The sequence below is a fragment of the Callorhinus ursinus genome, unplaced genomic scaffold (genome assembly GCF_003265705.2).
Source record: "Callorhinus ursinus isolate GAN/ISIS: 27379988/994484 unplaced genomic scaffold, GSC_fseal_2.0 scaffold15, whole genome shotgun sequence".
In the NCBI taxonomy this organism is placed as follows: Eukaryota; Metazoa; Chordata; class Mammalia; order Carnivora; family Otariidae; genus Callorhinus; species Callorhinus ursinus.
In genome coordinates this window covers 21,892,207-21,917,916 of record NW_027397077.1, presented here as the reverse complement: position 1 = coordinate 21,917,916, position 25,710 = coordinate 21,892,207, and the positions used below count along the sequence as shown (strand labels likewise).

The window sequence follows — 25,710 nt, the reverse complement described above, 5'->3', positions numbered from 1 at the left end:
AGGGGACGTGAAGGGAAAAGTGGCCTTTCATTCTGGGGAAGACTTCCCTGTGTGTGGAGTTGTGCCCTCGTAAATGGATTTTTTGGGTTCAGGGCCTGGGAGAGTTGTGAAAAAAACAAAGGAATTGACAAGCAGCCCCAGAGCTTCTGGGAAAGAGAACCTTGTTTATGCCTGTTGGAACCGATTTTGTCAAGTGTTTGTTTAAAAGAGATGCCACTTAGTAAGCGACGCCTGGCTTGTGTTGTGTTCAAGAATGCTTTGATTGGCCGGGGACCCTGACACTGTTGACTCAGAAACTGGCCCAAGTGAGCGCCTGGAACCAGAGGCCCAGCACTGCCACCCAACAGATTCTGAAGTATCTGAATATTGGGATTAGGGCTGCTGTGGTTTGAATCTGCCCGGCAGAGCCAAACCCACGGGGGGTGGGGGGCGGGCAGGTCCCCCCCAACTTCGGTTAGCATTTGTTGTCTTTCTCCTGGTTAGTAAATACGGGTTGATCAGTTAGGCTGGGGGCTTTCCAGAAAGATGACTACAGGTGTAACTAAGTCATGGTGGTAAAATGCCTTTCTCAGACACTTAGGTTAACATAGGCTTTCGTGTGGTTTCGGCTGGGTGATCCATGTCCCAGAAGGGGTTGCGGCCCATCTTCCATACGAGGAAATGAGGAGCAAAGCTATGGGGGCGAGGAGAGTCAGGCGGGTCCAAGGATTTAATTCCAGGCAGACTGAGCACCAAGTTCCAGTTCCCCTTAGGTTGTCAGAAGTGTGTCATTAAAAAAAAAAAAAAAAATCCCTTGTTCCTGTCTTCACGCCTGGCAAACCATGAGGTGTGTCATGATGCATTAAGTTGGATTAGACCTGAACTCTGGGCTCTGTGCCTGCAGTCCCATACATGATGGGGCTGGGCTCTGTTCTGAAGGTTCTAGATGAGAATGGCACCTGGAACTGGCGGGTTGGCCGGGCACATTCTTCATGGGATTATGCACTGGTGAGCTCTGCGTTCTGATCTCGGTGTTCTCTGCACGGCATTTGTGACCCCTGCGTCTTGTCCTTGGGGAGAGAAGCCTAGGCTTTGAACTTGAGCAGACAAACTAGTGGCTGCCAGAAAATTCAATATTCTCTGTAGCACCCAGCGAGCAGGTGATAACTCTGCGGAAAGAACGGGAGCCCTCATGTGAAGAGCGCCACCACGTTTGAGAATTGTCTGCATCAGCTAGGGAAGGAGGTGTCTGAAAGAAACGGCGGGGCGAATGTTTCTGGGCAAAAAGACACGTTCAAGTGCCCTCCTGCCTTTGTGTGTTTCAGGCAGCACAATAAGATCCGCAGTGTGGAGGGGAGTCAGCTGCAGCCTTACCTTTCCTTGGAGGTGCTGGACCTGAGCTCGAACAACATCACGGAGATCCGGAACACCTGCTTTCCGCACGGGCTGCACCTAAAGGAGCTGTAAGTGCCCTGCTCTGCCGTCGGCCCCCAGGTGTGGATGCAGAGTGTGTGTTTCCCTCCCCACCGTGCCCAAGCTGAGTCTGAGGGGCGGGGCTGGGCATGCGCCTTTGGCTCCCCTCAGCAGGGCAGAGGGCGGGGGACCCCAGTCCACCGTCTTCTGTTGGCGCATTTGTAGAGCATTTCCTCATCGAGCAGCATTAGTCTGACTGCAGGGGTGGTCGCTGAGGCAGGGGGAGGCAAAGGAGTCCCCCAGACCCGCCACTTGAGAGGAGCAGCTAGCCCTCGAGTACAGATGCAGCTTGAGTACGAGGCCTGGGTTCTTCCTCACTTCCTGGGCTCCCTGGCAGGAGAGCCAGGAGAGAAGGTTCAGGGGTACTTAGCAAACGGCCCCACGGGGAGGCCTCCCTGCCGAGGCTTAACTGGTACATGCAGATCTTTGTGGCACCACCTCCTGAAGCCTGGCATGGGGGTTCTTCAGGAGGCACGGATGCCCTTGTGTGGGTTCCCAGGACTTCATAGATCTCTTTTGGTCTGCGTCCCCTTCACCCATCCTAACAGCCCTTCTCACACCCAATGGATGGGAGCAGGGAGGAAGAACCATTCAAACCTTTTGAGCTTACTGCTTGTTGGTAGAAAAATGTTTTGGGGAAGAAACTAAAAACCCAGTCTCCAGAGACATCTTCAAATGACATGTGAGTTTTCATTCCCTGCATCATTACTGATCCTGAGTCATTTTGGGGCTCATTCATGAGGCTGGTTTAGGGGTTGTTTTGACCCCTCTGTTCAGGGAGGCCAAGGCCTGGCACATGGATTTTCCAAGACCCCAAAGAGGGGGAGCGATTTCTGAGGTTGCATCACGACACCAGAATTGGAAACGGGAGGCCCTGGCTTTTGTTACGCCAGGGTGACAGTGCTGAGCCCCCACTCAGGGCTTTCCAGAGGTGTCCACTTGCCACCTGGTACTCCCTTGCTTAGGACAAAGAAATCGGCAAGCACTAAACTGAATGGCAATGACCTCTCTCTGCACGAAAGCCGGAGGGACTTTTTATTTTGGCAGCTCCTGGCCCGTGTATCTCCATCACACAGACTGTTCTTCTTTAATGTGGAGTGTTAAGAACAAACAGTCCAGGCCCGTTGGCACAGAATCCTCATGTGCCCTGTCCTGGGCTGCTACCTGACGGAGAGGTGAAAAATGCCTCATCCCCTTCCCGTGTCCGTGGAAGCAAACTCTCATCTTTTCCCTTTTTGTTTTAGCCACAAAAAGCAGCATTGGTCCAGGGATGGCGGAAGGAAAGAGGTAGTAGTGGTAACTTCTGATAGGACTAACATACTATTCTTCCCTTTTCTGTTTTTTCTTCTTTTTATTAGTTGACAGAATGTCCGCACAGTGGAATGCATATATACAACGTGTATATTGCAGTACGTTTTGAGGAGAAGTGCTCTTCGCATACGTAATCCTATGAGTGGACATCCCGTTAAAGAATTGCTTGTTGTCCAGAGGGACCCTGTGCAGGTCCCCTTAACTAGTGTTTCTTTAATACACTTGAAATTATTAAAATGAATTGGCTTATACACATTTATAGGAGTGTGTGTGTGTGCATTTAAATATCTATATATAAAAAGTTGTATAGTGAGATCCACTTTAATATTTAAGGCTGGTGGGGCGCCTGGGTGGCTCAGTCAGTTGAGCATCCGACTCTTGATCAGGTCATGATCTTGGGGTCATGAAATCGAGCCCTGAGTTGGGCTCCCTGCTCAGCAGGGCTTCTGCTGGAGAGGCTCTCCCTCTGCCCCTCCCCCACCTTGTGCACTCTATCTAAAATAAATAAATAAATCTTTGAATAAATAAATAAAATTTAGGGTTGTTTCCCCAAATTAATAAATCCATTCTGACCTTGCCTGGAGGTTGACCTTCTGATTCCTAGGGCTTTTCTCACCAACTCGGAACCCTCACTCTTGGTTCGTGGGTGTTGAGGGAATCCTGCAGGTAACTCTGGAGATGGCCCCTCTGCACGGCCTGGCTGGACTGTGAGGGTGCTGGGGTGGAGGTCAATGACATTGACCCCACCCTCCAGTGGAAGGCAGCCACAGTATGCTCTGAGCTGCAATGACCCTTCCATCGAGGCCTGAGGGGATGGTCCTGACACGCAAGTTTCCCGGCTCCCCCATCTAGGACTAAATATGATAAATGTGTCATCGGAAACCTGTCCCTCTGGGTGTGTTTTAGCTTTTTTCCCCAACTCAGCCAGTGTCTGTAACAGAATTGAGGAAAGCCCCCTACTGACCACTATGTTCTCTGTCCTATACCAATTCCAGCAACCTGGCAAGCAACCGGATCGGCACCCTGGAGTCGGGAGCATTTGATGGTCTGTCACGGTCACTGGTAATGCTTCGCCTGAGCAAAAACAGGATCACCCAGCTTCCTATGAAAGCATTCAAGTTACCCAGGCTGACACAACTGTGAGTATAGAAACCTGCACTTTAATTAAGGTTAGCCAAACTTTATGGAGGCCAGATTTCTCCATGGACCTCGTTCCAAAATGACCCCTTCCTCACCCCCCCTTGGTCAGGCTCTGCATAAACTATCATTAATGGCCCTATGGCAACACCTAATAGCAGCAAATTAGAAGCTGGGTCTGGTGCCTGTGGGCTGCCTCAGGTTGTGGAGAAATCAAGATCCCCTGAGGATATATATGTTTGTCCTCACTGGCACTTTCCAAAATGAAATGAGGAATCCTGCTGGTTAGCTGATCCTGGCTAATACTTAGGCTGTGTGGGTTGGGGTATTTATCTTAGGGGTTTCGTGTGTATGTGTCTTAAAGTTCTCATAAAATCTGTACTGTGGACATTATGGTGTCCACTTTTTGAGCAATAGGTAGAGGTAGTGAGCAAGAGGTGGGCCATCATCTTCCTGATAAATGTTACAAGGTAGTTGGTTTGGTTTTTTTGTTTGTTTTTTAAGAAAGGATTTATTTGTTTTGTTTTTTGATATCCAAAGTGGAGTGCACTCCTAGGATGGCACAGGGTTTGGATTTAAGAAAACCTATTTCCTGGAACCCAATGGATCATTTGCTCCCCGGTTTTTTGTTTTCCTGTGTCCTCCTTGTGTCAGAAGAGGAATCTCAGGGAAATAAGCCAGTATGGGAGATTGGGTTTAAATAGAACACAGCAATTGTTCAGGGCCAGGTTTGGCAACAAGCTGAGGCACCCCGCCCCCCAGCACCCTCACGCCTGTGTGTCCCTCACACACATACACACACACACACTTTCACTCATTCTCACATACACACAATCACACTCACATACTCTTACACACGCATACACACCCACACACTCATTCACACTCTTACATATACACTCATTCACACTCAAACACATACTCAATGCTGTTACACACTCTCACACACACACACTCACACACACACACACACACACACACACACACACACACACACACATACACCCATGCAGAAGATCTCTGGTCTCTTCAGCTCTGGAGAAGGAGGTTGTGTGTGGGGCATCGTCATGAGACACTACAGAAGTATTTGGGGAAAACCAAGGGCTTTCTGGTCAGCCCTGTGTTCTCCCCTCCCCTTTTCCCAGTGTTACTAATGGACCCAGCCCACCCAGATTCCTGAAATTTTTTGGTGCACTGAGGTTTTACCATGCTGGGGTTGGAAGCCAGCTGTGTGTGCTTCATGGTGTGTCAGTTCGCCCCCTCCCCAATATGCACTCACTCCTCTCCATCAGTAGAGACTCCATTAACGCCTCCAGTGAAAAGTGTCATTGCTTTCTGCTGTCCAGTGGTCAGGTTTTTCCTGGGTTGAGGCATTTGGTATCGATTTCTACTGCTGAGCTAAGAGACACCTCACCTAAGACGTTCACATCCTGAGTCACACCCACCTCCTCACTGCAGAGTCATGGATGTTTGGGGAGGAAATGGAGCGCTCGGTCATTGGGAGGCCTGGTGGGGCTGGCTTCTGGGGAACCCTGTGCCCTCTTTCATTCACAAGCCGTGGCCCAGTCCGTGTCCATGCCTGCGTGGCGGGCAGGAGCAGCTGTAAGACAGTGAACCCCCGCAGTACATCTGGGCTTCGCTGGGATGTCCTCAGCACGATTTTCCCTGCTGGCTCAGAAACCTGGCTGGGCCTGCATGAGAACAGGTGTAGGCAGGGAACATGCGGCGAGGCCTCTGAACCCACTGTCTTCATCTCTTTAGGGACCTGACTAGGAATCGGATTCGGGTCATCGAGGGCCTGACATTCCAGGGGCTTGACAGTTTGGAGGTGCTAAAGCTCCAGCGAAACAACATCAGCAAGCTCACGGACGGGGCCTTCTGGGGACTGTCCAGGATACACGTGCTGTAAGTGTGGTGCTGGGTTCCAGGTGGGACCCCTGCTTGGCTCGGGCACCCTGGCGGCCCTGTGTGCTCCTTCAGCCCCCTGCCTTGAAGGATCGTGGAGGACTTCCACCGGAGCTGGCCACTGCCCTCTGGGTCTCAGAAGGCTGGGCACTGCTAAGTAGCTTCAGTGACTTGGCCCGATCGAAGGGTGTTTTTCTCACAGGTCAGGAAAGTCTCTGGGGGCAGTTTCCATGGGTCTTGTCCGGGAAGCAGGCTGGTGCGGGTGGGAGATGGAGCCCTTTTGCTCGGGCTTCTCTTCTCCTGTCACGTCCTCAGTGACTAGCAGGGTGCAGAGTGGGCCCCCTCCCACAGGCTGCAGAAAGTTCCCTGGCTCCCTGTTTGGGACTTGACCATCTGTCTGGATGGGCAGGGGGGCCTCCAGGGTCGAGTTCATCCTGGGAGATTTATTTATGTGTCGTGAGCTAAGTGGGCCCCTCGGTGCAGATGTCCCACTTTTACCGGGGAGTACCCCCTCCCGCCAGATGTGCACGGGCACAGAGCACACCTGCAGGCCAAGTCACGTAAAGCAGCAGCAGGAGGGCATGTGGAGAAGGGCAGAAAAGGTGGTTGCCGATCTTCCGTTTTTAAACATTTAAATGAGCTTGTTTTCAGTGGTCAGTAACATATAACCGAGTACAGTCAGAGAGTACAGAGATGTGGCCTTGGCCTCTCTTCCCCCATTCTCTATTTACCCCCTTCTGCTCCCAAAGGGCAGTCTCTGGTCCTCCTTTCCTGGGTGGTTTTTCTTTTTTCTTTTTCTTTTCCATTGTTTTAAGTAATCTCAACACCCAACATGGGTCTCAAACTCACAGACCCGAGATCAAGAGTCTCACGCTCCACCGACTGAGCCAGCCAGGCGCCCCTCCTTGTTGGTTTTCCCCCTGTCTTGGTGGGTCAGCTGGAGATTTGTCGTGTTACAGTCAGTGATGTAACCTGCTCAGGAACCCCACACGTGCACACACCCTCTCCGTTCCAGGCTTTACAAGTTATATCACTGTGTTCATGTCCTTTGTTATCTTTGCGATGGAAACAGAAAACAAAAACTCTGTATCCCGTCTCATTGGCTCTGTGCTGTGCTCAGTATCAGAAGTGTCTCTGATGAGCCCCTCTTCCCAGCCACCCCCAGACTCACACTCACTGTGAGGTGAGGGCATCAGCATTAGCACTGTGGTCTTGCTTCTCCCTCTCTTCCTGGTCCTGGGATTGGCCGCACGTCTGTTGCTATAGATTCAAAAGCGCCTTTACTTGACCTCCTTAAAACTGTCGTTCGAACTTTGAAATCCAGGTGGTTGTGCGATGGGTGTGCTAAGAGTCAAAGAGTTCTCAGAAGGAAATGGAGTTAGCACATACCCTTTGGTTTTTACGTTGAGCACATTCATACACACTGAGGGTGATGAGTTGCCCGAGAGATTATTTGTAAATGCGCTTACCTTTTGGGCAGTGGCAGAAAGTGAGACAGATAAAAGCAAAACCTGGTTGCCCAAAGGCCTTGTATATGAACATGGGGCAACACTGGAATTAGAGGCCAGTCCGCTGGGGTCGTCCTGGGCCCAGGTGTGCAGGGTCGGGAAGCAGGGTAAGAATGTCCTTACTTGAGCACCTTGGTGGGAGGAAAACCCTCCGCACCGTGCTGAAATTCTGGCATTTTCTTGTTTGCTTCTCCTAACAGCCTTGTGAAGTTGCTACCCTTGGGTCTCTCCATCTCACCCATGTTTCAGCCCCGTTTAGCCAGTAAAGTGGCAAAATTGGGATTTAAATCCAGGTCATCTGGCCCCAGAGCTAAGGCGTGTCTCTAGACACCATGGCCCTGAGCCCTGACTTGGATAGCCAGACCTGGGTTTGAATTCTGGACCCTCACTGCTTGCAGAGCTGTGGAATGAATTTTAGACAAGTTATCTAACTTCTCCCAGCCTCCGTTTCCATATCTCTAAGAGTGGGATAAAATGTACCCCCCACTTTCTCTTCCTTTTATGGACTCAGCCATTGCTGTGCCCTGTGCTCGGAACCCCTCCGCCCAGTTGGGTGCCTGGTTCACTTGTACTTGGCGGAACAGGTCACTTCAAGGAAGCTTCCCCTTGCCCTCTGAGCTCCCGAGTCAGCCCGGATACTCACGGCTGGCTGTTGGGTTCACGGGTCCTCCCCACGTCCTTCCCAGACACACGTGAGCACGCCCTCTCCCCCAGCCCCAAGACCCACCTCCTCTCCCGCACTGTTGGCTGCTCCTCGGTGCCGACCCGTGTGGGATGCAGGGGGGCTGCCTGCGTGCAGGGCGGTCCGCAAACGAGAGAGCACTGCTTTCACCCCTGTGCACTGTCATTGCAGGCACCTGGAGTACAACGGCCTGGTGGAGGTGAACAGAGGCTGGCTGTATGGCCTCTCGGCCCTGCACCAGCTCCACCTGAGCAGCAACTCCATCGCTCGCATTAACCGTGAAGGCTGGAGCTTCTGCCCAAAGCTGCACGAGTTGTAAGTGTCCCGCCGTTGCTCTGGGCAGACAGACTCTTAAGAGACTCCCCGTGGGTGACCCCCCTGGAGCGGGAAGCTCTAGGCCTGATGGGGTCCATGGCACCGCGGCCTCCGCAAGCTCAGATGGGGCAGGGCGCTCAGAGGCAGGCGGGCCTGCAGCCTGTGTTGGAGGGAACACAGCCCCAGGCAGCCAGGCCCAGAGCAGGACTCAGGGCTTGCAGCAGGACACCCTCCTGATCTGCTCTCTGCACCCCTGCTTTCAGATGAGCGGGGGCTGCAGGGGTGGCCCTAGGTCCCCGCAGGCAGCCTGTGCCTCTAGGGCCTTCTTGGCCTTGGAGAGGGTTCCAGAAGGAAAGCCTACACAAGTGCTCTCCTTGCAGCTGTTTGGAGAGCTCTGTACATTGATGGCTACACCCGGTGACGTGCACCTTGTCTTTAGTGACGAGGCTTATTTGGGCTCACACACAGAAAGGACCGTGACCCAAGCGATGGTGATGCCTTGACAGTTGGAGAACTGCATGTCCTTGGGGCGTCCACCTTCCCTCCCTTAGACACATCGTCCAGGCCCTTGGCTCTTTCCCTGTCCCCACCTGGCACCCCTGTGGCTGGGGGCCAAGATACATGTGCTCCTCCCTGAATGATGTGTGGCCCCTCCTCCCTTCCAGACACCCCCAGACCGGGCTCCAGGCCGGGACTGGGGATCCCAAGACCGACAGTGACCTACCTGCTGACAGCAGGAGGGCCTGGGTCCGGTGTGGCTTCGGTGCATCACTGGCCGTGAGAAGGGCACTGCCAGCCCCCCGGGGGGGGGCACGCTCGCGCCCCTGTTTCTGACCCCCGTGCAGAAGGTGGGTGCTTTTGGAGGAAAAAAGTAGCCCTCACCATGTGGGCTCCTTCCCTGTAATGCACTCCAGTTTAGTCCAGTGTGTTTGTGTAAGAGGGTCTGGGTGGGTTTTCTTCTTTTCTAGGCTTGACTGTGGGAGAAGATTCACCCCCTGAAATGAACAGCTCATAAAAGTGACAGGCCTTTGTCTTGTCTCTCTCTTGACCTCACCAGGCAAGCAAGGCGATGTTTAAACTCAGTGTTGAGTCTTGAGGTGGTGGTTTTACCTCTTCTTGCATGTTCTCCCCACACCCAGGGCACACTGGCCTGGAGTGCATATTTCAGCGAGCCCATGATTATCTCATGTAAAAATCCATAGCCCTGCCTCTTTCCTCTTTTTTTTTTTTTTTTAAGATTTTATTTATTTATTTGAGAGAGAGAGAGAATGAGAGAGCATGAGAGGGAAGAGGGTCAGAGGGAGAAGCAGACTCCCCGCTGAGCAGGGAGCCCGATGCGGGACTCGATCCCGGGACTCCAGGATCATGACCTGAGCCGAAGGCAGTCGCTTAACCAACTGAGCCACGCAGGCGCCCTGCCTCTTTCCTCTTATGTACCTTCCTTGCGTGTTGTGAGTGTGTGCGTATTAGTGTTAACCTTGCGGGTTTGGGTTTGTGGCCCTGCACGGCAGTGTGGCTGCCTGATAGTCTTACATGGTATGGATGGCTTCTGACCAGCTCTTGGCTCAGGCCATGGCCCCCAGGCTCCTGGCTGGTTGCTGTCCAGGCCTGGAACCATGATGAAGCAAGAGAGGCCTCCTCTGTCCCCCGTGCCTGAGCCAGGCCAGTTGCTGGGTAAGGAGCTGCGCTCTGCCGGGCTGGAGGCTGTGGCACCCCTGGTTTTTGAGGCGGTGGGCAAGTCGTGTCCCCTGAGCCCCTGTCCGGCAGGCAGGGCATTGTGAGCTGTCGTCTGTCCCCATTACCAGGGGCAGAGGTCACAGAAATGCCTCAACTGCCTATCAGTTTTCCAGACATCCAAGGAACCGCAGAAGCCGAGTTAAGATCGCTTTCCAGCATTTCCGGCCCCCCCTCTAAGCTAAATTCTGTAATTGCAGGTGAGGATGTATTTTTGATCACTTGCCAGGTCTTTCCAACTGACAGACACCGTGACTTATTTCTCCAGGAGGGAAAGAATGTTACTCCCTGCTGCCTTTAAAAACTCATTAATCTTCTCCGAATTTATTTTGCTTCTTCCTGCCCCAGCCCAAATTTCCCATTTTTCAACGACGGAGGACTCATAGGCCAAGTAGCCAGCCCGGGGCCATGTGGTGTCCGAGGTGCGGGAGGGCGTGCTGGAGGAAGGTTTGATTCCGGTGCTCGGGACGATGTGTGATTTGGGGGCGTGTTCCCTGTCCTGCTCATCGTAGGATGCTTGGGCCGGCTGGGATGGGGGCATGGGGGCATGGAGGCCGGAGACTGTCGCGCCCCGGAAGGCAGGAAGTTCTGTGAGGCCGGCTCGGTCCACGCGGCGGCTAGCGGTGCCCTCTGCTGGCCGACATCGGCAGTCTGACAGGGCTCCCTTGCTCACTGTCAGTGTCCGCTGAGGTCCGGTCCAGGGTCTCAGGCCCCTGTCGTGAGGGGTCTCTGATAGCCTGAGTCAGGACCCCCCATGGACCCCGGCATGAGGGATCGGAGCCTTGAGGGTTCTCGTGTTGGATGACCTTGTGTCGTCCTCACAGCCTAACATGCTGTCTGGTCTCCGTGATCTACACGAATGTTCCAGGAGCCGAACTCTGCGGGTATGGGGCCCTGGTGGGTTTCTAGCTGCACGAACCCTGTGGCCCTTGGGATTCTGGCGAGCCTGCCAGTGTCCTGTCGTCCCACCGAGACCCTGCTGACCGTGGCTCGATGTTCAGGGGAGGGCCGGGCGTGCTTGCCTTACACGGCAGTGATGTGGGTGTGCTTTCCTCCCCCAGGGTCTTGTCCTTCAACAGTCTCACCCGCCTGGACGAGGAGAGCCTGGCCGACCTGAGCAGCCTGAGCACCCTGCGCCTCAGCCACAACTCCATCAGCCACATCGCGGAAGGCGCCTTCAAGGGACTCAGAAACCTGCGTGTTCTGTACGTTATTTGCTGTGGGGTTGACAGAAGAAAGGGGGCCCTGGCTGGGAAGGCAGAACAGAGCCAGCCAGCTGCCTCGTTGAATTCCCTTCTTGTTGCTCTCGAGTCAGGATTGGGTCCAAAGCTGACCCACTATGTGCAGAGCATCACACTTGCATAGAATCAGCTGAAAAACTGGTTGAGCAGGAAACTGTCTGTCAGTCCCCCCAGGGTGGTGCTGATAGGGTGACAGTGGCTCAGAACCTTGCCATTACCCGCCGTGACCCTGGTGGGATACTAGGGTCCCAGCACCGGGGGTAGCCTCCCGGACCGCAGCTGTGCACTCCATGTCTCCTCTTGAATCTTCCCCGTGCGCCGTCAGCATACTCTGGGTCCAGGAGGCCCCATTTCGTGAGAGGCATTTAGCAAATCCTGTGTCTTTCCCTGAGCTTCAGTAGGGTCATTTAACAAAAGAGAGGCAATGATGTCCAGAATTTTCTTTTAAGTTCCTTCTTAAGTGGGGTTGCCAGAAGTGGCTTCAGGCTGCTTTCCTGGGAGTTAAAGTTTTCCTTTTGTTGGCTCCAGACAACTTCCAAGGCAACTCCGGGCATTCGGTCCCCAGAGAAGGGTGGATGATTTCCACCAGACAGTCACGGTGGGATGTGAAGCCTCCTTCCGGGCGTGCTCCACTGCACAGAGGGCTTGCTCCTGTGTGACAGGGAGGGAGGCCTGTGCACTTGCACCTGGCCCAGAGGCCAGAGCCAGCTTCAGTGCTGGGCCATTGTTGGGAGTGTGAAAGGGCCCGGATGCCAGGCTATTAAAGCCAAGGTCAGCCAGCCTTTGAGCCCTTGCAAGGCCTGAATAACAAGGCCGGGAACATTCAGATTGAGCCAGAAAGAAGAGAAAAGCTTTGGCAGCCAGAGCGAGGAGCTGGGAGACGGGCACACACAACGGCAGCTCTGGGTCCCCGGCTTTCAGTCTGAAGATAATAAGGAGAAACCCGCTGAAAGGAGGGGTCCCTTCCAGCAGCAGCAGAATCTCGGCACTCTGAGCTTTCTGCTCTAAGATAAAGGTCAGAAGGAGCACTACACTTCTCAGGCGGACCTCCCCTCCCTCCGGGCAGTGCTTATTCCCTGCGAAGGCTCTCACGGGGGCTGGGAGCAGCATGCCTCTCTGCATCAGAGAGGAAGGTGTAGGAACCCAGAATTGTGGGGGACGCTGGAGGGGCTGCTGGTGGGGCAGAGTGGGGGCCTGCTCACCAGGTGGGAGCCTCGCCTGGCACTAGGATCTGCCCTGGAAGCTGGGGGAGGAAGCTGAGTCATCTGCCTTGTGATCTGCATTGTTGGAGGAGACTGGGCTGAAAAGTTGTCCTCATCTGCCAGCCCTGGCAAGTGGGTCATAAGTCTGACTCAGCGCCCAGATGTCGTCCCTGGCTCCGAATCAGCGCCTGTGCAGGCCCCGAGGGGGGGGGCGCCTCTGGCCTCTCAACCCACTTGCCAGCATGGAGTGGCCCCAGGGAGGACCCTGTGCGGGGGGCCTTTCTTCATTGTCTCCTTCCTCGGTGTGCCTTGGGCGGTTTCCTAGTCAAATCCAGGAAGGGGACTCTGGTTGGTGTGAGAGCAGACAGGAACCTTAAAGAACCTTTCAGGCTCATTCTCAGTATCGGTGGTCAGATGCCTGCTCTGGAGCAGGGGGGTTGTTCCAGTGTGCTGTCTGCACCCTCTCCCTGCCCCGGGGCCTGCCCTACACATGTGGGGAGCAGCCCATGGAGCTGGCGGAGCTCCATGTTTGAGGCATGTGTCCACTTTTTGGGAAGGCTGAGAACGCCAGGCCGTGCCACGAGGTGTGTAGAATGGGCTTCCCATAGCTCGGCGCCTACACTTGTGTTGACCGTACGTTACAGCTGGGCATCTAGAATCCACCCAGATGTTTTCAGCTTCCAGGTGGCATGGGGGTGTCCGTCTATTTTCCCTCTTGACGTTAAAGAGAGTTGAGAACTCCGGCTGGATGGTGAGCCTTCTTTCCGTCTCCTCCCCAGGGATCTGGACCATAATGAGATTTCGGGCACGATAGAGGACACCAGTGGCGCTTTTACGGGGCTCGACAGTCTCAGCAAGCTGTGAGTATCTCCGCACTGTAGCTTCTGTGGGGCTGGTGCACAACAGTTCTGAGGCTCCATCACGCTTCCTTTGTTCTGGGCCCAACTGGAGCAGGGCTGGCTCGCATTTATCTTCTTTTGTTTGGGAAGAAAAGTCTGAATAAGGGAACCAGGCATTCCAGCCTCTTTCTGGCCAGTGCTCTCCTCACTGCCCTGGACGGTGGTTTCCCTGGGGCTGAAGACTGGTGTTCGGAGGCCTGTTAAGATTTTCTTTTCCTGCTGAATTTGTGACTGACATGAAAACACCTGAATTTTTTGTCTTGCTTTGCACAAAGAAGTCTTGCCCTCTTAATTCCTAGAAATTGTGTGAGATTCTAAAGCCAAGTACTGTTCGTGGTTTGGAGTCTCTAGTCAGTACTTTTGTTGTCAATCATAACATTAAACAGGAACAGTCATTACCATGAGGTAATACAACAGCTATTTTTTATTCGAGGTTTCTGGTGTTTTTATTTGCAGCTCCTAGAATTTGTCACTTACTCTGCAGAGCGTATATGTACCTGTGTTATATCTAACAGCCTCCTGAGTGCACGCTCTATTACACCACCTTCCTGTGGTCGAGGAAACACAGATGAAGGGATTTTGCCCCAGACCACACAGCAGGGAGGGTCAGGACTGGCTCCAGAGCTCACACTGTTCTCCCTCGTCCCACCTGCCTGCCCTCTACGTGTCACCAGCCCTCCCTGCATGTGCCCCCTAGGGAAACCTCCAGGAGTGGGGACAGGAGCAGCCATGACCACTGAGTAGCGACTCAGAGGGAGGGTTTCAGGCAGACAAGAAAAAGCAGTCACCACTCCGTCTCCCCAAGCCTGCTCAGGTGACAGGGTGAGCAGAGTGTGAGTGTCAAGCAAATAGCTCCAAAGCAGCAGTGGAGTGTGAGGTTCCAGGAGAGCCTCTGGTGGGGGAAGTCTCTCTGTAGAGAGAGACATCCGCACTGATGTTGAAAAGTGTGGTTTTTACACACCTCTTAGACTCAGAGTTCTGAGTAAGAGTCCGCTCTCTAAGCTCTCTCACGGTTCTCTTTGTGAGCATTGTGTATTCAGACAGCATGTCAAAAAGTCTGTCAGTCTTCCTTTTCCTTCCCTAAAAAAGCACTCCCTCCTCCCCACTCCTGGCCCCTGTACTTAGTGAGCCGGGAAGAGGCAGGACTGAGGTGGAGCTGCTGGGGCAGGGCACGAGCCTCACTCTCTGACGCCTGCCTCTGCCCTAACTCACGGATGGGGGGGTGGGGAGGGCCTGCAGCGGGCGGCGCCACCAGGGCCTGGGGGCGGGGGGGGGGGTAGGTCCCTCCGGTGGAACCTGGAGCCACTTCTTGGGTAGTGTGGCTTCCAGGAGGCCCCGACATGTGAGTGCAGGTGGTCCCCGGGTTCTGGAGAATGCAGCCTGTGTCTGGAGCCTGGGGCTGCCTTCGTGGTCACTGTGGTCTGTTCCCCTGTGTTTTCTCTTTCTTTGACCCGCTGGACGAGGTTCAGCAGTTCTGCCTGAAGTCCTAAGTCCACGTGCCTCACTCGCCCTGTGCTGCTGGACACAGGCTTCCCGAAGGCGGTGCCTTCCACACTGACCTGGTCCTGAGACTGTGGGGACCTCGTTAGAATAGGGCCATCTCTAGCCGCCTCCCCCCTAGCCCCACCGATCAGAGTCTTGGGGCTGGAGGCTCTGTCCGTGTGTCAGAATAAAGGCAGGGAGCACACAACTGGGGGAAATTGGGACAGGAATTGCTTAATGTGATTAAATCTATGCACTTATTTAGACGGGATGGTCTCGTGGTTATGTTGCAAAAGAAAAAAAAAGAATCCTCCTCTTGGATGAATAAGTGAAATGGTGTGGCGCCTGTGACCTGGACCCCCGTTCAGCCAGCTGGGCTGGGCAGAGGGCGTGGCAGAGGGGGAGTAAGACCGGTGCCTTTGGGCGATGGGTGCAGCCTTATAAGGGGCACCTGTGCGGTTCGTGACGCTCCGCCACCTGCCTGTGGTGGTGTGTGGACTCCTCTCCATTAAAGGGGAAAAAAAGGAAAGCCTACGCTTTCCCGTGGCCCTGGTGCCCCGCTCTGGCTAAAAGCCACCCCACAGGGTGTGTGGAGGGTGTGGAAGAGACACTTAATGAATTCGGGGAAGGAAGGGGCCAGCGCTGCCTGGCTCTCCTCCTCACTCAGCCTCCTCCAAGCACCGCCTGGAAGCTCTGCTGCGTGGCCATGGCCGGGAGTCGTGGCCGGGACCCCTCACGGCCCCATCTGAGCAGCTGGTGGCCAGGGCGCTGGGACCTGTCAGCAGTTGGGAGTGTGTTTGCACAGAGAAGGGCTGCCTGTCTAGAGCCGTCCCGTCATCCGGACTCCTTCACCCTGTGGGGCTGTGGACCCTACCGGATCCCTCCGACCTGGTGCTGGCTTGCCTTTGGAGCACGTGCGGGAAGCTGTTCAGGGACCTCCCTGAGAATGGGAGGGGAGAAATTCCTGCCTTTGCTCCGTTACTCAAGGATCTGGGGTCCTTCCTGCCATGCAGGAGGCCAGACCTAAATGAAAACCTTTTCCGAGAAAGAACAGGGGAGCAGCAGAGCCGTAAGAGGCTTCCCTCTGGGTGGAGGTGGTGGATCCTGCCCTGCCTCTAATTTTCCCACCTGCTGAATACAGCTGTATTGGATAGTTCTTCAGTCTGGAGCCTCCTGGCAGGGCCCACAGAACGTTACTGGCTCTAGCGAGTTTCTGAGCGTTTCCCCAGTTTGCCTGTGATTATTATGCTCACCACCCTGCCCACAGCTCCTGTCATCCTGTTGATGGAACACTTCCCGGGGGGCTGCACAGGGTCCTAGTATATGAGGAGGCAAGGAGGCTTTCTGGAGCACAAACTAGCAGCAGAAGGGAGCAATTAGTCACCTGTGTATGGGGGGTAAGGTGAGGGGCTTGCCCCATGGTTCTAGCTCTCTCCGTGACATTCCCCAGGTAGGGGCATGGTGTGTGCAAAGGGGAGTGTTGGGGGAGACAGGAAGAACTGGACCATGACACCAAGCCTCTTGACCCCTGTGAAATGGGGAGGGCCTGGGTAGGTGCTGCCCCAGCCTGGGGAACGTTGCCCCCGCATGTCTTCACAGAGCGATGGCCAGGCCCACGGAGGGCTATTTGTTGTCACGGGTAAGGGGTGGGGGTCAACAGGTCATGGTTTCTCTGGGTCAGTACAAGGACCACCTTAGCACTCGCCCAGTGTCTGCAGGGCTGTGTTAGCAAGACCCAGAAGGCCTTTGGGAGCACTTAATACATAGGAGGTTGGATGGCTGACTTTTGGGGTCACTCTCTACTCCGAGGGGGGTGGGGGGCATGGGGCCGATCAGGCCTGCGGTCCCTTCTCTGGGAGCCCTGGATCAGGTGGAGCCCAGCCTCAGCCACCCACTATCCTGGGGACAGAAGGAGCCTCCCCCTGGCCCGTGGGCCCGGTTTCCCCCTCTCCCCACAGGCACCCTTTATTGGAGCCGGCCCGGCCTGCCAGCTTGAGCCCCAGACCCCAGATGTCCGCCTGGAGAATGTAAGGGGCTATTTTAGTCCACCAGCAGGATGGTTAACCCCCACATAATTGCGAATTGGTTTTACTGCTATTGTTACCATTAGAAATAACGGTCTGCCCTCACTGTAAGAGAGGTCAGTGTGACTAAGATGTCACGAAGGAAACAAAGCCCAGCTTTTTCCTGGATCTAGCTGACGGGAGAGTTCACTAAACAGTTAGTACGTGTTATAGGACCTGGAGCGCAGTGGCCTGGCCTGGGGGATGCAGGAAGTGGGGGTTGGCCGGCGCCCACCGGGGCCCGCGTTCAGCGCCCTGAGTGCCAGTCTTTGCCGGGCTGGCTCGGTGGTTCAGGAGCGGAGTCGGTGCGGACGGCCGATTTCCGCATGTTTGGGTCATTTGTTTTAGAATAAAAGCCTCCGATGGTGAGAGCGTGTGGAAACTCTTTCCGGAGGAGGAGATTGTTTCCACGTTCACAAAAATTGAAAAGTCACAGGGTCCCTGGCCCTCATGCTCTTCCGTCCTCCCAGTGGCTGGCCGGGGCTGAAGCTGAACTCGGAGCCGCTGGTGGGCTGCTCGGGGCGGGAGGCCCCCGGGGGGGGTGTCTTTTCCTCATGAAGTGGGGGGACCCGGCAGCTCCCGTGCTTGCCCTGTAGGTGTCCCCTTGGGTTTTCGGTGCCCAAGCGCGGGGGTGGGGTGGCGAGGCACCTCCTTCTGTGGCTTGTGGCGCTGGCAGGGCCTGTCCGCCCATGATCTCATCTTCGAGAAGGTGCCCCAGGAGCCCTGCACAGTTGCTGGAAGCTTAGGGCCCCGGGGACAGGGCCCACCCGTCTGCCCAGCCCTCTCTGATTTCCTTCCAGACTCCGATTTCCTTTCTTTGCTCCTTTCAGGGCGGGGCTGGAGCTTGCTGTCTTCATGCAGGTCTGCAGGTGGGGCTGGCCCCCAGCGGAGATCTTTCTCTGGTTCTCAATGGGATCCCAGACAACAGCCCTGCTCTTCCAAGGCTGCCTGCCGTGCCCACCTTAGGAAGCCCTCCCTCCCAGGGCTGGGGACTTCGCAGCAGCCCCCGCTCTCCACCAGCCCTTTAGATGCTGCTGCTGGGCGTCAGGCGGGAGACCCCACGTATCTGTCCGCGTGACCGCGGGGTGCTTGGTCGCAGGGGGTTTCCTGTGCCCGCAGGAGTGCAGAGAGTGCCCAGCTGGGCTGTCCTCAGAGTGTCGCCAGACTTTGGTTTCTGGGGAAAATTTGGGTAGTTACTCTGGAGGTTGTGATTGGAATTGCTTGGAAGTGGGAGCCCCTTCTCAAGGGTAGGCAGTCCAGGGGTACAGCTATTCGATAACCTTGGAGGCTGACCTTTGAGGACCTGTCTGGGATTTAATGAACCTCGGGCATCATTCAAAACCTGGGCTCTTGCTTAAGAGGCCAGAGCGCAGGAACCTGCCTTTCCACACTGAGCGGCCTTCCCAGAGGCAGGGGCGCAGCTCACGGTGGCCGCCTCCTGGCTCCTCGGGTGCATCTCGGGTGCAAAGAGCTGGGGAGCCATCTTGATGGATGCCCATTTTCCTGCTGTCTTCTTGCCTCCTTTGGAGACCTTTATCCCCAGTTGCCAGAAGTGGGTGGGAGATTTTAGTTCCAGAGATTGCGTGCCCTTCCATTGACTGCTTCCTCTCGGTAGAACAGTGATCGGTCCCCTCTTTCCCATGAGGCCCTTGGGTGGTCCCGCAGAGACAGCTCTGGCTGGACAAGGGGATTTCCACTGAACGTCACAAGGAGCTTTTTCAGGCGAGACGGTGCATGCAATCGCAACCTGTCATCACTGTTAAATTCTCATAAAGATAAAAGTATTTCATTTCGGAAAGGGGGAAGGCCTGCATACTTCAGACCCGTCATCTGAGTGCAGGTCAGATTTCCACCTGCCCCTCACAGGACAGACTTCTCAGATGGCATTGCCCTAATTGTGTGTTCTCTTTCTCCCATTCCTCCCTCGTCTCTCCCCCTCTGGTTTTGGTTTTTGTTTTTTTGTTTTGTTTATTTTTTTTTCCCCCTGTGTCTGGATGTTTGGAAATGGCAGAACTCTGTTTGGAAACAAGATCAAGTCCGTGGCTAAGAGAGCCTTCTCGGGGCTGGAAGGCTTGGAGCACCTGTGAGTATCGCGCCAGACCTTCCCTGACCCACAGGCCTGCCAAATGCGGCTGCCGGGGAAGTCTGCTAGCAATTTAATCACATCTTCGTAAACTGAGAAACAGCCTATTTGGAAACACCAGCTGCTTCCTTCTCATAAGTCAGCTTCAACTTTGGCCTTTATTTTGCCCACGCCAGGAACAGTTACAGAACACATGGCCAGTCAGTGAGTGCCTAATTACTGTGGCCGCTGTTTGGCTAAATACCTCCCCTCTGCTCCTGCCCCTGCTCCCCACGGCCCGGGCCCCTCCGCGGACCCCGGGCCCCTCCTCCCCTCGGTGTGGGCGCTATGTCCCGGCCCTGGCTGACGGCTCCACGACAGCAGCCTGACAGGGCTGAGCACATGGTGGGCTTAGCCGGGAGGTTTTCTCCTGCCCTGGTTGCCTTTGGGAGGATGGAGTCAGCCCGGGGACGCTGATGTTCTCACCATCTAGAGGAGAGGCCTCTAGTAGTTGATTCTTACTCTGTTTTGTCTGGGACTCAAATTTGACCTGAATTCTGTTGGGAAAGGTTTTGCTTGTTGACTTGCTGAGCAGGCCTCAACCCAGCTTTGTCGCTGCCCACAGGGTGGGGCAGTTCCAAGGTTATTCCATACGCTCATGTCAGTGTCTGGGAGGGGACAGCCACATAGGGTAGACTTGGGACATGGGATCTGGCTAGTACCTCTGGCACACTGGTGAAAGCAGGACTATCCTGAAAACTCCCTGAGCTTCTTGGCCCAAACACGTGGCTGACTCAGGGTGCGGGGCGTCTGCCTGCATAAGTAAAGAGTGTTCTTTTGCAGGAACCTTGGAGAGAATGCAATCAGATCTGTCCAGTCTGATGCTTTTGTGAAGATGAAGAATCTCAAAGAGCTGTAAGTACCTGGGATTCCACAGCCCTGGTTAACATGGGCAGAGAATTCGGGGTGAGAAATGCTTTAATTCCATGATGCCTCGATTTATATACTAGATGGGGCCGTTTATATTTGTGTGTCGGCCCGTGGGGGCGGCTTCTGGATAAGGGTCAAGCACACCTTGTCTTAAAGGGTCACACAGTATTGTCAGCGTTTGGGCCACGAGGTCTCTGTCACGGCCGCTGTGCTGTCGTCACAGAAGGTAGCCATCAATAATACACGAGTGCATGGGTGTGGCTTGCGCCACTAAATTCTTATTTACGGAAAACCAGGCCTGCAGGCTGTAGCTTACTAACCGCGGCTCTAGAGGACATGAAATGAATCCTCTTCTAGAAAAGGGATAGTCATTACTTAAATGATGTCCTGGGCAAGTTTTCCTCATGTAGGTTTGCTTGAAATGGAGCAGCTCTCTTGACAGGGGCTGCCTGAAAGAGCACACTGGCCGGTGAGCGAGACGGAGATCACGTGTGGGATGGCCACAGGTAGTTGTGGGGTTAGTGAGATGGCAGCAGCCCACGTCTGTCCCAGGCCCCCACAGCGCTTCATAGCTGGAGGTGCTGTAGACATTGACCACGCGCCTTTGGGTGACAGGGGTTGGAAGAGCTTGCCTGTGCCCTAGTCTGTGGCTGAGGAGCTCATCTGGGTACTTAGGTGGCAACACCCACGCTTCCTGTCTTCTTCCTATACATTAATCTGAGTTTGCAGCCAAAAAGTCTAGCTGCAATATTAATTTCTGAAAGATTTGGCCTTTGTTTCTTAGAAGTGCTGACAGAAGGGTGGACGCCAAAGGGTGGCCGTCTTGGCATCCTGACCTCATCCTCGTTCCTGAGGCCACTCCTGGTGGGCCCTAGGGAGAGATGGGGAAGTGGGAAGGCGCAGTCCCCGTACTCTAAAAAGAAAGCAGGCCCCTGGTGATATTCCTCTGGATAAGTGAGGGGAGGGGAGGCCTTTTGGGCACCTGCCTCATGGTATTTTTATAGCTGTGAGATTCAGGCCCGTTGAGTAGATGTTCTTACAAAGGTCATGGTCTTAAAATGGTGAGTGTTCACTGTGCATTTCTTTCAACTTTTCTTTGAAACTTTTCAAATAGGATGTTGGGAGTAATCTGATTAAATGGGAAAGTATTCTGAAAGAAAGAGGGAAGGACAGAGAGATTTTCCTTCTGGCCTCCCTAAAAATTGAAGTTTCCTGAGACACTTTTCTAGTTGGGAAGAACTGGCCTCCTCCAGGTGCTTGGGGACCCTCCCCCAAATAAGCTTCAGCGTGGTTCTGGAGGCTCAGCCTCGACCCCTGCCTAGGTTTCCTGTCGCTCGCTGCGTGTACCCAGCTGTGGCTGGCTCTGGGCCCAGTCCTCTGACGGGAGAAACAGTTAATTCCACTTGGTCATTTTCTTCCCCCATCTGATCAAGGCAGGTTGTACCATGTACTTAGTCATGCTCTGGGTAAATTTCCACAAGCGATGATTAGAAACACACTTCGAGATGGAATCATGAAAATGCAGCGTAAGCCAGCAGAGTGATGGGATGGCTGGAGGCGGGAGTTGTGGAAAGCCGTGCCTGTTAGAAGCTGACGAGAAGGAAGAGTAGTGGAGATCTGCAAAGCCTTGGGGTTGCTGGCAGTGCCCGGTCCCATCTTCCAACCTTACCTTTGTCTTTAAAGCAATGTGTGTGGGTGGAGGGGAGATCAGGGGGTCAGTGTCCTTACTGTCTGGCCAGGCTTGCTCTCCATCTGTCTTGTTGGTCCTTTTTTTTTTTTTTTTTTTTTGAGAGCGCGAGAGAGCACACGCACATGGAGCTGGGGGGAAGGGGAGAGGGAGAAGGAGAGTCTGAAGCAGGTTCCACGCTCAGCACGGAGCCTGACACTGGGCTTGATCTCACAACCCTGAGATCATGACCTGAGCTGAAATCAAGAGTCAGACACATTAATTAACCAACTGAGCCACCGAAGTGCCCCGGTCTTGCTGGTCCTGACTCACTCTTTAGGAAAAGTCTCCTTTCCGCCCCGAGTACCCCCTCTGTGCTGAGGTCTCGCCTCCTCTGTGTGAGGTGGGCCTCACTGGAGAAGGCAGGAAATCCTGAAGCAAGCTAGGCCAACGCTGTGTGGTGCGAGGCCTGACTCTTCCCACACACATTTCTAGTCAATGATAAATGTCAAATTTCCTTTCCTCACTTTGTTCCTGTGGCTCAAATGAAACAGGTCCCTGTCCTCCACAGAAGTGCCTAGAGACTCACGGCGACAGCCCAGTGTCTTCCTCTAAACTTCACCCAGGCTCTCCCGCTGATGACACAGAGAGGGGCAGCCATGCCAAATGCCTGCTTGGTGGGAGCTTGTGACAGCACTTCTGACAGGGGGAAGAGCTCCCCTCCGTCACGGATGCGGTGTTTCCGGTGCCTGGCGACACCCCATCCGGCCACCACCCACAGCCCACCTGCAGCAGCTGCCCATTTCCAAAGTGGGAGTCAGCCACTTCCTCAGGCCTGCCTGTGGGAGCCCTCCTGCTACCTGACTAGCTCCGCAGTAAGAACAGCCCTCGGGGAGATGCCGCCAAGCAGAGCGCCCCCTGCCCATTAAATGCAAATGCAAAAAAAAAAAACAGCCCAAAAAGTCCCATGCTGATTTGAAGGTTCGATGTGGGCAGACATCCCAGTTAGAATGGCTCTGAGATCAGTTATTTCAGTCTTTGAAAAAGCACCTTCCAAAAGTATTTTAATCCTAGATGGCTCATCTGCAAACCACGAGGAACAGGATGGAAGGTTTTCCTGAATTTCGCTAGCAGTGGGTTCTCTGGCCTGCATCTCGTTCTTCCTCGTTGTTTACTAATTTGACGGTTCTCTCTGCTCCTTAGAAAGCCAGGGTGGAGTAGAGGAAAACCAAGAGCTGGTCCATTTGATGGTTTGGTTGACATGGGAGGAAGATGGTGGGTGGAGGTGGGTTATTGCTCTAATATTGGCCCGTGTGATGCTTGTGGACTTGCTCAGTCCGCTTGTGCCCCCTCTTGTCACCACGTACCAGAGGCAGTCCGTGACAGGGGGGCCGCGGGGTTTCTCTCTCGGCCTTCACCCTAGCTGTGGGCCGGCCTCCGTTACTAAGCTCCCAGCCTTGAGGTCTTCCAGGAACAGGGCAGCTAGACTCTCCGGTTGACTTATCTTCGAGTGACTCCTCAGGAAGGAATGTCCGCTGAGATGGTGATTCCGATTTCTGTTTTAAAAGCTTATCCTCAGTTGCTGAGAAATGAAAAAGAAAATATTCTCTGTTTTGGTTGGAGCCTCACAAAACCAAAGTTGTGCATTCTCATGCTCCCTGGGCAGTGGCAATTAACTCACAGGCACTATTTAGGGAGCGGAGCCGAATCTTGCCGGCCTCCTGAATCGTGCTGGTGCAGAGACAACACACAAACTAGAGGAAACCGCGCTGGCGAGGCTCACGTTTTGGAAGAAAACAGGCAGCTGTGCCAAATAAAAAACCGACAGCAATATAGAAAAAGAACCCTTCTCAGAACTTGTTTCAGAATTTAGATCAAAGTTTCAGACTGAGTTTGGAAGTTCCCATAGCTTCTCAGGAGAGTGGGAAAAAGCAGAGGGGGGACAGTGCCCCTCGTCTCTGTTGGACAGTCAGAGGCTGGAAGAGGTTAGATGGCGCCCCCAGGGTCACGGGAGAGCAGTGGCCTGCCTCTGAGCACACGTGAACTCCAGGTTGTGGTGCGCCATGGGGTCGGTAAGGCCCACGGCGTCCGCGTCACCCGGCAGCTTGTTAGAAATGCCACATCCTGGTTTCCACCCCTAACGTCCTGAGCCAGAGCTGCATTTTATGAAAATCTCCAGACAGATGATACATCCTGCTCCAGGTTATTGGAGAGGACCTGAGAAAAATCTTTTCCCTTTCTAGACTGTTAACAGAAGCTGACCAGAGGTGACCGAGGGGAGGAGTCTGGGTACCCAGGGAATATCCCTTTCTTGAGGGCACACCTCCGACGTCCCTTTTGTTTCTTTTCCAGCCACATCAGCAGTGATAGCTTCTTGTGTGACTGCCAGCTCAAGTGGCTGCCCGCGTGGTTAGTGGGCAGGACGCTGCAGGCCTTGGTGACAGCCACCTGTGCCCACCCAGAAGCACTAAAGGGCCGAAGCATCTTCTCTGTGCCGCCTGAGAGTTTTGTGTGTGGTAAGACTGTCTTTGTGACTATTTTTTTTTTTTCACGAAGGGTCAGGAGGCCAGGAGGAACCCCTCCTAATGGGAGTGACTCCCGTGATCAGAGTAAACCCCAATTCCTGCTTACCGGCCACTGGGTGCAGTTGATTTCCCACTGAAACCACACATAGTATTTACTGTAGAGACGCCTCATTCTGTGGTTCTTGGAGGACGTGTATTTAATCAGAAGGGAGCCCATGTTGGTTTAGTTACAAATCACAATAATCAGTTACTGGAAGAAAGTTGTGTTGTCTCAAGACGGCTCCGGTGCCCAGGTTAAGCTGTGAATTTACTCAGTATAGGAGGCTGGGGTTTTAATGTGTGTTTCTCTCCAGCCCCAAGAATGAAAGGTTAAACACAGGAAGAACAAGTCTCAGGAGAACTGTTACTGTAGTAAAAATACTTCCTTGTTGTTGACTTGCACTCTGGCTGTTTCTCCAAACCACTGAAATCTGCACTTGTAGCTTTACACTCTTTCTTCCTTCTGATTGTTGGAGCACGGGTCTCGCCATCTTTTTGACTGAGGGTGGTCGGCATCCCACGTTTGGGTGCGCAGAGCGTAGCGATGCTGACCGGCTGGAGACTCTGCACCACGCTCAAGCAGAAATGCGCTGCCTCGTGCTCAGTAAGATGTGGTCAGAGAATGAGAGGCCTTCTGAGTGGCTCCTGGTCTCCAAGCGGGAGCGAGGGTGGGATTCCCAGGCGTGACGGGAGCTCCGGAGCAGGTGGGAGTCCCTCCTGCCTTTTGTCCTCCCCAGCCCGCCCCGTGCCTTGGATGTGATGATCCTAACCAGGAGCTGCCCTAGCAGTGTGGGGACCCCCACGGTCCACTTCTCCACCCTACTTCTCGGGCAGAGCGGTAGCCAGTGTGCCTGCTGAAGTCTGAATACAGGTGCCCCCTGTATTCCAGGCCTCCGCCCACCACTGCTTCCAAAAGTAGGCTTGCCCTCCTTCGTGCTGATCCAGTCCAGCAAGCAGCCCTAAGAACACCCAGTGTGGTACAGCCCTCCAGAATGAGCTTTCCTTACTTTTTTTTTAAGTTACTTTATTATTTTTTTTAATTTTGAGAGCAAGCACAAGATGGGGGGAGGGGCAGAGGGAGAGGGAGAAGCAGAGCTCCCCCTGAGCAGGAAGCCTGACATGGGGCTCGATCCCAGGACCCCGGGATCATGACCCAAGCCAAAGGCAGATGCTTAACTGACTGAGCCGCCCAGGCGCCCCTGAGCTTTCCTTACCGATCAGTCTATGGGCACCTTTGTGCAGAACATGAAACTGCACCTAGCTCCCATTCCTGAGGACAAAGTGATTGTGTGATCCACTGCTCACCAGGGAGCTGGGCCTTGAATATTCAGCTGTTAATCAGCCTTCCTGAAATGGAGCTTTCTGCACCTTCCTCCCTTTTCCTGTCCCAGGGCATCATCTTCCTATCCGGATGAGCCAGGGTGGGATGTGGGCCCGGCTGTGCCCAGCCTCCGGCCTGTGGCCCTGCTGTGTTCTGGGCTGCAGCAGCCGTTCGCTCCACACTGTAGCTCAGGCTCGCCCCCCAAACAGTCACCAGCTATGAATGGGAATCATGGA

The 25,710-nt window shown here is 54.2% G+C and overlaps 1 protein-coding gene across 5 annotated transcripts in view; it reads left to right on the top strand.

Moving 5' to 3' along the window:
- The window catches only part of LRIG1 (leucine rich repeats and immunoglobulin like domains 1), a 164,357-nt gene that overhangs the window by 126,159 nt on the left and 12,488 nt on the right, over positions 1–25,710 (top strand). For 4 of the 5 annotated variants that reach the window (XM_073901516.1, XM_073901517.1, XM_025884709.2 and 1 more), the window contains 9 exons: positions 1,305–1,442; positions 3,759–3,902; positions 5,662–5,805; positions 8,167–8,310; positions 11,106–11,249; positions 13,267–13,347; positions 18,943–19,014; positions 19,837–19,908; positions 23,942–24,105. In XM_073901516.1, coding sequence (XP_073757617.1) covers positions 1,305–1,442; positions 3,759–3,902; positions 5,662–5,805; positions 8,167–8,310; positions 11,106–11,249; positions 13,267–13,347; positions 18,943–19,014; positions 19,837–19,908; positions 23,942–24,105 — 1,103 coding nt within the window. Of the gene's footprint in view, positions 1–1,304; positions 1,443–3,758; positions 3,903–5,661; positions 5,806–8,166; positions 8,311–11,105; positions 11,250–12,143; positions 12,301–13,266; positions 13,348–18,942; positions 19,015–19,836; positions 19,909–23,941; positions 24,106–25,710 lie in introns of those variants that run through there. The other variant, XM_073901519.1, reaches the window with a different exon arrangement.